Below are 11420 nucleotides of genomic sequence, written 5' to 3' on the forward strand. Positions count from 1 at the left end.
GAGGAGGAGGAAGAGGAGGAGGAGGGTGTCGCCAGGGGGGTTCGGCTCTTGAGGCTGGCCAGGTTGGGCAAAGCAGAAGTGCCATCGGTCTCCCGGGAGGATTTACTGCCCGACGTGCGCCGGGTGCAGCGCGACAACCGGTCTTGGGGGTCAGATTGGTCCTCGCACTCTGTCCTGGGATCGTACGAGAGCGGGAAGGTGCGTCGCTCCCAGGGCTGCACAGCCTAAAGGGAAGAGACACCAGGCTATGGAAAACCCTCTGGGAAAGCTCTTCTGCTCCCCCTCCACGCTGAGGCCAGGGTGTGGGAAGCTTCAGCGGGTGGGGGGGGGTGAGGAGGCAGCAGCCTCTGAACTGAACCAAGTGTTGGGGCCACATCCTGCTGCCCCACCCACGGCCCGTCTGGCCCAGCGTTTCCCAGGGGCAGGTTTCTGAGCTGCCTCCCCACGACAAGGGGGATAAACCAGCCAGGTCTGAGTGTCAGATTTACTCCTGCCAGCCACAGGCAGCGTGTGGAGCTTCCCTCCAGGAGCAAAACTAGAGCAAAGGGTCGCAAGCGGAGGCAGCACCCACCTGCTCGTCCAGGCCGGCCTCGGGCGTGGAGCAGCGGGTGTCCTCGCTGGAGAGGAGCCGCATGGAGTCACGGGAGAGGGGGGTGAGGGGGGCAGAGAGCAGTTCGGGGCTGATGGGGCTGCGCGGTGAGTGGGTGTGGGACAGCTCCGAGTGGGAGTGGCAGCTGCCCACGTCAGGGGATGCCGGCTGGGGAGTCGAGGGGTTCCCCAGCTGGGGGGTCGTCCGTCCGTCTGTCGACCTGTAGGACCTGCGATAGGAACACACGGGAGAGCCTGGTTTCAGTCCCAGCTCTGCTCCCAGTGATACAGGGGAGGGGGCCAAGGCTGCTCGCTGTTGCCCTACGGTCCCCCCCACCGCCTCCACCTCAGAGCAGCCACACGTCGGGGAGCGCCGCAGGGCTCTGGCACACGTCAGCAGGGAATGTCGAGACCCAGAGCAAATCCAGGCTCCTCTTTGTCCCAACTCTGCTCTCTCGGTGCAGTTTCGCAACACTGACGCTGTTCTCCTAAGGTTACGTGTCCCACACATCTCCTACGCTGCGAGTGCTGCATCAAAACCACGAGGAGAAGCCACCCCATGACATCTGACACTTCAAAATGGGTTTTTCCAAGTGTTTCCACCATCTACACGCCATGTGACACCAGGCAGCTCAAGAACCAGGTGTTGTGAATCAGTAACACTGAAAACGCAGCAAGTTCAAAGGTTGGGGTGTAGGAGGAGCACTGTAAAACCCCTAGACTTCAGAAGATTTAAACCAAGAATTAAGAAAGTTTCAGCACCTACACAGATTCCCAGATAAAAGACCCACAGGCTGCAAACAGAGAAACCTAATTGGAGCTCCCACACCCATGTGCAACTCTTCAAGATGAACTGCAACAGCAAGTGGCCATCAAGGACTGGCAAGGATCAGATTCCAAAATTTACCTTGGGCAAAATGTTCTTTAGAACATACAAACGCAGGCCCAATTAGACTAATAAAACACCTACAACAGGCAGCAAGCTAGATGAAGTCAGTGTGCTGAATCAAGATTTAATTTAAAAGCTGCTACAGGAAAAAAAAAACCAATCTGTTACGTACACGAGGCAGGGAGACCACCAGAGGCTCAGCAGATCTGCCGGAGCAGGTCACAAAGAGAAGGGCATTTAAGGGAAACTGAGTTTACCCCAGTGTTTACTGGTATTACCTGGCCCAGGAACTCCACAGGAAAGCAGCAAGGTACTGGCTGAATCACAGCAACAAAAGTTAGCAGGACATGAGGGACTCCAACAATTTCTAAAGACAGACTAAAGTAGCCGCAGAGAACAAGCCCAGGATGGGAACGGAGGGACTGAGTGAAGATCCTGCTGAGGAGCAGCTCGGGACGTGGCAAACACTGAGCTGAACTCGGCCAAGTCACTCTCAGCACAAATACAGCAAACCACGTCCCAGGCTGTGCTGGGGAACGCGGCCAGCGGAGCAGGGACACTTTGTTCCCCATCGCTCCCTGCTGGGGAGCTGCACTGGGAATACTGGCCCAGGCCTGGGGGAATCCCCATCCTTGGACAGGCTCACGCCAGGGCCAGGCAAAGCCACAGCCAACCTGGTCTCCTGCTGGCAGCAGCCCTGCAGGAGCCTGGAGACTTGAGACCTCAGGAAGTCCTTTCCCACTTCCATTTCTAAACTTAAGAGATGAAGCTTGAATTGACCTCAGTGACCAAGCCAGGACCTCAACACAGCATCTTTCACCAACATCCTTCCAAGAGGATCTCTAGAGGAAGAAATTTATGGTGAGCTGCTATCAGATGTGAGAAAGTGGCCGAAGAAGTTTGCAAAGAAACGCCAAAAGGTCCCACGCTCCACCACCACTGGGAAATGCAGCTGCAGATAAAACGAGGCAGCAGCAGCACAAATGGAGCTTGACAGATGCCACTTATTTGCAGAAGTTCTTGCAGAAATCGTGCACGATCGCACGAGCTCAACAGGGCTAAACTGAAACCACAACCAGACCAAGGCGACTGGGTCCACGTTTGCATGCAGCTGTAGCTCAGCAGCATCTCTGCCCAAGCACACTCGTTCAAAACCAAAGAAAGCATCGGAAGCCAAACGGAGAAGAGCAAATCTCTTCTTACACAGGGTTTATGATGAGATCAACAGCTGGAAACGATGTGGTTTTAGAAACCCACTCGCAAAAAGACACTGCAGAAAGGCAATCAAGTGTCAAGTGATCAGAGGAACGTAAGGACACGTGTATAAACGAGGCAGAGGAACAGCAGTGCTGAGGCAGTCGAGCGGAGAGGCAGCAGCCAGCCGTTCCTTGTCCCTGCACGAGGGACACCCATCTCAGCCCCCCGCGCTGGCGCAGCACCCTCCACACTTCTAGAGAGGTGAAAGCGCTTGAGAAAGCGGAATCCAAACAGATGGAGCAAGAGTTGGTTGTCTGCAACTCCACTGGAGTGTAACTTCACCCCTACCTAAGCCAGACTGTGCCCCCTCCTACGAGGGCTCCTCAAGCTGCTCTTGTGGATGGTGATCAAACCTTCCAACACCAGCACAAGCTTCTAACCCTTTTTATGGATCAGCTGATCTAATAAAGCCGCCACAGCCTGCTCCCAGGAGCATCCCACGCTGTTGGGAATGACACGTTGGCCAAGAGAAGCCCCCAGCATCCTCTCTGCTGCCCCCCAGCCGTGCCCAGGGCCGTACCTGCTGCCCCGCCGCTGCGGGGGCACGCTCGTGCTCCAAAGCCAGCGGGCCCGCTCCATCTCCTCACACTTGCCGTGCCGAGCAGTGAAGGCCGAATCAGACAAGTCCTCGATCTGGAAAGGGAAGAGGACAGGGCTTGGTCAGAGCTTTCTTATATTAAACACCTGCAGTTTTTTCCAGTGCTAGCTATGGAGTGAATTTAAATGTTTATATCTGGAGGGAGGTAGATGCTATCAGTGAGTGTGAGAGCACCTTGTTAAACTGAGTCTGCATTTCTTACACACAGATTAAGAACCAAAAACCAAAAGCCAACCATTTAGCCCAAAATGAAAGCACTCACACAGAGGTTTAAGGAAATACCACCATCATCAGTTTAGCTAAAATAACAACTATAGCGGTGTGACTGGTCATGATTTTTTGAGTTGACTATTCCATAAGATTGCTGCCCAGAGAAGTCTCCTGACAGCAATCAAACCTCAAATTCAACTGTACCCAATCTAATTAATCCAGCTTCTGCCTTATCACACCTTTCCTGAGAAGGAACCAACCCCAGGCTGGTTTCTGCAGGGCCAATTGTGCCATTTCGTTGCAAAAAAGGAAGAGACTCCGCACCTCCCTGCTGAGGTCCCTGCGTCCACTCCCTTCCAGCATCCTCTGTAGATGCTGTTCTGCCTCCACCAACCCCATCCCACATTAATTCAGAAATAAAATCCTTCTTACCTCCTCACTGTCTTCATCAGGGTTGGCTTTCAGAGCGGTGATATCCACTTCACGCCAGCTGCAACACACAACATCAGAGGGCAGTCAATCCCTGGCACAGCCGACCCAGCAGCACGTGCCCTGCATGCACCAACACTGTCTTTTGGGAAAGGAAAAATACAAGCCTGCCACGATGAGCAACGTACTTGGGCTCAGTTTTAAGCCAAGGAGTCACGTTTGTCTACCAAAATCCCTCCTGTGGTATCAGACAAGGGACAGACACTGTTAGCCTGCTCCATTCTGAACACATTTTTATGCAGTGGGGTCACACCCACCGAGCGCAATGGTGGGGGACAGGCTGGAGACGTCCTTCCACGTGGGGAGGGTCAGGAATGGGGGGCCCCAGGCTGCCAGGGTCCTCCTGCTGCAGCCCTTCCTTTCTGCCTCCCTGCCCAGCTCCTGGCGCTGGGCTGGCAGTGTGGCTGAAGCCTGCCAAGGGCAGAGGAAGCAGAGCAGCTGCTGCAGCATTTCCTTCTCTTCCTCTGGCTCAACAGCAGGCTCCCTCTCCCTGCCCCACTCTGAAAAAGGCCTGGGAAGAGCACGCAGGACCAGGAAGAAGAAAGAGGTAAACTGGGAAACAGACCTGGAAAACTGGGAGGGAAAAGGACTAGAAAGTGGGCAGTTTGGATGAACAAGCTGCACCAGTGCTGTGGCAAGCTGGCACACTCCCACTGAGCACTCAGGTGAGAAAACCAGGAACTGATCTCATCCAGAGTGTTAATGCAAGAACATCCAAACATGGGCCGACAGCTCAGCTCCTTGAACTCAGCGGGCAGAGAAAACTTCCAATTCCTACTGGTGCCCCCACGGGAGGTGAGCCAAGGCAACGGCCCCTCTCCTGCACTGCAGCGTTAACCCGGCGCAGGCCGGGCAGAGCTGGGGAACCCCCAGAACCTTCGGCTCCACACACTCAGCAGCTCTGCAGCAGGACAGGGGACAAGCAGGATGACTTTAGGTTGCACAGAGACCTGAGCAGGGCAGCTGGCTTTCACCACAGGGACACTCAGACAACACATTCCCTAACTTAGCAAGTCTCCATTAGAGATGATCAGGAGTTTTCCAAGCTTTTTTGTATTTCCAAGGAAGAAGGAAGCTCCTTCCCTCACCAGCACTGGCAGCCACTAGGAGCAAAGCCCTAGGCCAGAGCTGAACTTCCAACGAGAGTTGAGAGTAAAAGCCCAGCACACACCAACCCCACAGCAGCTGGGGATCAGGCACGTACCTGGGTGTGAGGATCTCTTTGTACTGCAGTTTCTCCACACGAGTCGTTGCAGCAACGGACATCGGGATGACAATGTTGTTAATATCAAATGAACTTTCGCCTCTCCTCCTCCTCGGCTGCTGTAACATAAGACAAGAACCACATGAGAAAGGGCCGTAGTTTTTGTCATGTGAAGTCACTGATGGAAGAAGGATGAGGCCTCATAGGAAATGGCCTTGTAGGACCTATGGAGACTCTAGAACCAACAGCAATTTGCACCAAAATGGAGTTCACCTGCTGCTTGCTGCAGGTCCTCTTCCCAACCAAAAGTCCTTAGTATGGGGGGTACAAGCAAGGGCAAGGGCTGCAGTGGTCCTGCAGGCACTGAAGTAAGGGGAGCACAGGCTCCAGCCACCATCTCCACACTAGTACCAGGCACTGCACAGCCAGGCAGATCAGGAGATTGATCCTGTTCATCATCTGACCCAGCAAGAAAAGTCTCCCATATAATCCAATTCCCTACTGCCAGCGTAAAGGAAGTAGTGAGACCATCAGGAAAGGAGGAAGAACGATCCAGTTTGGAAACAGGCCCCTGCTCGTGTCCCTGCAGGACTCCGGACCCACCAGAGGTGACACTGTGACAGAGGAGGAACATGAAGCAGTCAGGAGTTCATCTCAGGTTATGACAGCTGTACTGAGAGCCTAACAGCTTCCATCTGTGTCGCGCTTTTGACTGGAATAGATTTTCTAAGACAGAAATAAGCTCCACACTTATCTATTTAAACCTGGGTGAATGCTGGGTGCTCTCCTACCATCTGTCTACCCAAAAACCTCCCCCAAACCTGTGACAGCAGCACTGTCGGTACAGTGACACAAGGCCTCGGGGATCAGCTATACACACAAATGGCCCGTCCTCCTAATGGAGTCACCTGCATTTTCTCTGTCTCCTTTGATCCCGCAGCTTTTAGTGTAAAAACAGGCAGGAACCCAACTGCCAGTGACCTGCCACAGCCACACCCCAGGACTCGTGTGAAGCTGGATGAGGATACTGCTTTTGCCACAGCAGCAAGGAAATTCCAGAGTGTCACCGTCAACAGTGAGGCCTGGCCCCCGCCGGGGAGCACGCACAAACCTGTGCCAGACGGGGATGCTTGAAGCCAGGACCCAGATGCTTGAGCCCAGGGTCCAGACCACAGCACCTGCAACAGGGTGGACTCGGCTGTGGAAGGGAAAACGCTTCATCTTGCTTTTCTTAATGAGCTTGTGCAAGAGCAGCAGAAAATGCAGCAAAGGACCAAAAAGATATGTGCATGAGCACAAGGAAACATCATCTTGACACACTGGAGCTGCTTCTCCAAAAGCCCTAGTGCATTCAGGCCTACCTACCACTGCCTGCTGGGTTCTTCAGACTGATGTCACTGCTGATCTCACCAGCACGGAACCCAGATGGTACCTAGTGATCCCAGAGCAAAAACCTTGGAGCAAAGACAAAGGCACACAAGGCTGAGTTGGAAGTGGTGCCCTCAGCTCTGCCATGGACAAATGCACCCTTGTTTTAGTATCAGGGTTTGAGATCTGCTCCATCATCCCTGGGTTACATTCAGCTTAGGCTGTGGCACAAACTACCAACTGGAGCAGCAAAAGAAGGGCCAGGTTCTTCACTGGGACACTTAAAAGAGTTCAGCATAATTCAGTCCTTTAATCAAGGGCTTCTGTTAATGCGGGTCAGGCGCTGGGAGGACGAATGACGTCTGCGGAGGAGCTGTGTCATCCATCTGTCCCAGAGCACAGTGGGGGGGAGTTATGGTCCTGCTTACTGACTGCTTTTAGACACAGCTTCATAAAGGTCCCGAATCCTGTCATCCTTTAGCATTTTGGGAGGCTGAGTGTGTCTCAGAAGACAGTATGAGTTAAGCAACTGCTGAAGCTTGTGTTTAGGTGAAAGTTAAGATCTCAACCACCACTGCTGTACCACTGCCCTGTGACTCAGCCCCAAGCCCACCTACAGCCCAGTGCCACGGAGGGAAAACACCACTGTACCAGCAGCACACTGCTGGTGCTCAGTAATTCTAGTCCTCTTCCATCCCCAGACAACTTCAGAAACCAAAACCAGATGTGGAGCGAAGCCAGGGGACTTGTGAGAACAGGAGCATTTACCAGCAGTTCCTGAGCTGACAGTGACCCTGTAATTGCAGCTGACTGGCTCTCTGCACAGGCAACACCAACCCAAGAACCCAGCAGACCCCAAGTCAGAGTGAGAAAGAGGGCCAGCAACCCCACCATCAGCTGAACCAACGGGTCCAGCACGGCAAGAGGAATACTACGCACTCTCAAGCCTAAGATGCCTGAACTGTTCAAAAGCTGAGGCCCCATGATGGAGCTGAGCTCCGAAACCTCTCCCAAAAGGCACTAGGTACTTACGGCTGTGCTGGAGGTGCCCTGTGAACTCGCACTGGCCGGCGCGGAGCCTTCCGAGGAGGTGGACAGTTGCCGGGCTATAGGGCTGTGAGGTGTGGGGGTCGCAGCTGCTGACAAGTAGCTCGGGCCACCGACATCCGTGTGGTGCTTCAACACTACACAGGGAGGGTGGGAGAAAACGAAGAATGACATTAACAAAAAAAAACCCCAAAGGAGGGTGGTGGTGGTGGATAGAGAAGGACCATGTGCACCAGAAATGGCCAGTGCTGAGGAGCACTTTGCATGACAGAGAAGCACCTTCGGACGGCGGCTGCCAGCTTGGGAGGCCCTGGGGGAAGGAGCAGTTAGAGCACACGAGGCATTGCTGCGATGGCGACGAGGCCCAGAAGCAGTGCATTCCCCCTTCTCCGAGGCTGAAGGGGGAGAGAGGCTGGATATGCAGCAAAGCCCAAGCTCCCCCCGAGAGACCTGGCCGTGGGAGCCTACCTTCACTCCTCTCAGATGAGCAGTCTCGCAATCGCTTTTTGTCATAGGCAGGAGGCTGGACAAGTGAGCGCTCTGGCGCTCTCTCGGCCTTGGACACGGCCGTAAAATCGTCTAAAGGTGGCCTGTGTGCCTTGTCTGGTTGGATTTTTTGATGTGAGCGCTCTGAGGAGGGGAACAGAGAAAGAGCTATGAAACGCCTGTTTTCACCTCTCTTTCTGTTGGCACAGGAGACTCGGGCAGAGTTTACCAGCTCCATACATCCAGACATGTTGGGCTCAACACCATCAGGGTGCTGGAGAGATGTGCTCAGAGCAGAACGAGCCACAGTACTGCTCGTGCCAGCCCGAGCACAGCCTCAGACTGACCAACAAGAGGTCTCTACGAACCGAGCCCAGCCTGAACTTCACAACCTGCACACACTTCACCTTCAGCCCTGGCCTGTGATACCACGGCCTCATCCCTGAGAGCTGAATTTAAAGGGTATCCTCCTTCTTTCTCTTCCCAGATTGCAGGGCTGTTGGGTACAAAACCAGGCAGTGTTTCTGCACGTGGTGGAGGCACTTACTGGCTGCAGTGAAGAACGAATTCACCAGCTTGTGGCGGTCTTTGCGAGCAGGGTCAGACAGGCTGCTGGTAGGCATGGGGGCTCTGTGCTTGAGCGAGAGCTTTTTGGGAGGTTTAATTTTCTCGTAGGGTTTGTTCTGCCACTGAGATTTCAACATGCTCTGGAAGTGCAGACTCGTGGGCACATCTGCAGAGGGACACAAAGCACAGCATTCAAATTAACTAAATTAAGCACCAGAAAGTGGTAGTACCATAATCCTCTCCCAGTACCCCAGTAAGAATAGCCCTTGACAAACCCAGGCTTGCCTACACCCTCCTCATGTTCACGAAGGACCTGCAGTATCGGGGCCTAACATTTCTAATCTGGAGCTGCCTGAGAGCAGGACTTTTCTACAGGATTCACAGCTGGAGAATGAAATCTTTGTCAGAAAAACCACGTGTCTTTACCACTGAAGGTATCTCATGTACTGTCACACTCAATTCTGCTATCTCAGATCTGACTTCCAAGTATCTGAGATATCTCAGCACATCAAATCTACAGAGGTACAGGCTGAAAGAGAGAAAATCAGCTTAAATCCTCAATTTCAGGTCAAGCCAAAAGCCAACCAAGTACTTTATGACGTTAATCTGCCTGATGTGGCACCTCAATCACCCAACAAAAGTTGTGTAAGTGAGCACACTTCAGAAGCTCCAAGAGCAGAAGTGCTGCAGCTCGCTGGGAGCTCCCCGCGCAGGGGCCGGGTCACGCAGCCATCTGCGAGCAGGCAAACTTGATGGGTAATTATCTGGGTAACTGATGCATTTTGAGCCTGAAAGTTTCTGTGCATACCACAGCTCATAGTAATTGAGTACCTGTCTCTATTTTATCCTGCCGTGTCTCAACGAGCACAAGTGTGCTGTACTGCTGGGAAATGTGGCAGGCACTACTTCTGCTCACATTCTTCGAGTTTCCTTTCTCCCAAGTCCCAGATAGACGTGCACTCCCAACCTCAGCCAAAAGACAGAACACTAATGAGATTATTCAGTGTATTTCTTGTGTAGATAGGCAGTAGCAAACTACTCCAGCCTCAGGAGTCCCACAAATAAGCCTTCCTTTCATACTCATAGCTTCAAACTTCAGATTTGATCACCAAATACTGTTGCCTAAATCTCCAAGACCCAGCTCTCTTTTATATGCCTGAGGGCCAAAATCCTCATTTGGAAAAGCACTGAGACCTTTAAGGTTAACAGGAGAATACTGAGACATGAATTTTATCTTCTCCAACTACACCCTTAAGATCATTATACACCAGTATTTGTGGTTTGACATGCCATCCATCTGCTTTCCTCCCCAGTACAGACCAGCAGACCTGTCACTGGCAGGACCACGCAGCCCGATGCAAACTCACGCTGCCACAACTAGGAGTTAAAAAGCACTAAGATGAGCATCAGTAGTACAAACATCCCTCCCCCACGTCTCTCAAGCTCACGTAACGTTTTCACAGGGACTCTGAAGCAACCCTGAACAGAGATGAACCTTCCCAGGCCCTGCACAAGGAATAAAACTCCTCCCTCTGCGCCTGCAGAGGGGACAGGGAGGCAAATAGGAGCTGTCGTGGGATTTAGAAACTGCATCTAGATAATCTCAGAGGGCAAGTGGCAGAGAATCAAGCCCTGTTGATAGTCTCAACGACTGATATCTAACCCCCTCCTCAGTATTTCCCCACATTCCAGGGACTGGAAAGCCCCAGCAGATCCAGGCAGAGAGGATGGGGAGAGCTGGAGTCGGCTGGTATTAACAGGGGGAACCCAATTCAGGAAAAAGCCAGGGACAGCTGCATTTCAGGCACCTTGATGGTTAAAGCTCTAGTTTAACCACATCCATTTGCTAAGGAAGGGCTATCACAGTGTGATGGCAGCTCTTTGGCCATCACTCCTGGTTTGTGGAGACAGGTCCCAAAGAACAGAGAGGGGCCAAGGCAGTCCTGTAAGGACACTGCCAGTGAGGCTGCTACATCACTGTGTTGGAAGTGGTCTGACCTTGGGAAAATGGCCTCTTCTCTGTTTATTTTTTGTTTTCTCCTGAAATTTCATCCCATCCCAGCAGCCCACACATCTGTGGAAGGAGCAGATAGGTCAGAGGGAGGGGAAAAAATGTAAGACCCTGTCAGCAGAAAATGAGTTATTTGGTGGTTGGTCACTGTCCTGCTGCCAGCACTGGTTGCACCAGTATGTGCAGCAAGTGACACCGACACTCCTCTCCCTCCTCCTTCTACCCTGGGAGGTGCAGGCCTCCCAGGGACCAGCAGATGGCAACCACACTGAGCCCGAGAGCCCCCGCTCCCGTCCTCCCCACCAAGGTTATTACATCATCTGAAAATTCCCAGCGAGAAATCAGTTGAACCAGAAAACAAAAAACCAACACTGAAAGGAAGGGGACAAAGCGCTTACAAAGCGCAAGTGCAACGGGTTAAAAGTCGCGTTTGCCTGCGCCCTGCTTGCCAGAAGAATAAATGATCTTTTTCCTCCTGCGGCGCCTGGCAATTCTGCCCTTGGCAAACTGCACCGGAGATCCCCGGCTGCTGGCATCGGAGAAGCCCCAGAGAGACAGGCTCAAAGTGAAAGTCAGCACATGCTCAGAGTTCTAAGGCCAAGCCTCGCAAGCTATTCCAGAAAGTCTTAACTGAGTCTCTGCCCATCGACCCGGGCAGCTGGTTTTCAAGGTGAGCCCCCAAAATAACCATGGCGGGGGGGGGGGG

The 11420-nt window shown here is 52.9% G+C and overlaps 1 protein-coding gene across 1 annotated transcript in view; it reads right to left on the reverse strand.

The window, feature by feature from the left end:
• Positions 1-2: 2 nt before the first annotated feature.
• The window catches only part of KANSL1 (KAT8 regulatory NSL complex subunit 1), a gene marked incomplete at its 3' end in the record, with an annotated part of 98832 nt that continues 87414 nt past the window's right edge, over positions 3-11420 (reverse strand). The window contains exons 9-16 of the mRNA XM_026864613.1: positions 8684-8869; positions 8119-8280; positions 7636-7787; positions 5236-5354; positions 3975-4032; positions 3255-3367; positions 572-818; positions 3-224 (exon numbers count right to left, since the gene is read on the reverse strand). Coding sequence (XP_026720414.1) covers positions 3-224; positions 572-818; positions 3255-3367; positions 3975-4032; positions 5236-5354; positions 7636-7787; positions 8119-8280; positions 8684-8869 — 1259 coding nt within the window. The remainder of the gene's footprint in view (positions 225-571; positions 819-3254; positions 3368-3974; positions 4033-5235; positions 5355-7635; positions 7788-8118; positions 8281-8683; positions 8870-11420) is intronic.

This window comes from Athene cunicularia (assembly GCF_003259725.1).
Source record: "Athene cunicularia isolate RWA chromosome 27 unlocalized genomic scaffold, athCun1 chr27_part1, whole genome shotgun sequence".
Classification (NCBI taxonomy): domain Eukaryota; kingdom Metazoa; phylum Chordata; class Aves; order Strigiformes; family Strigidae; genus Athene; species Athene cunicularia.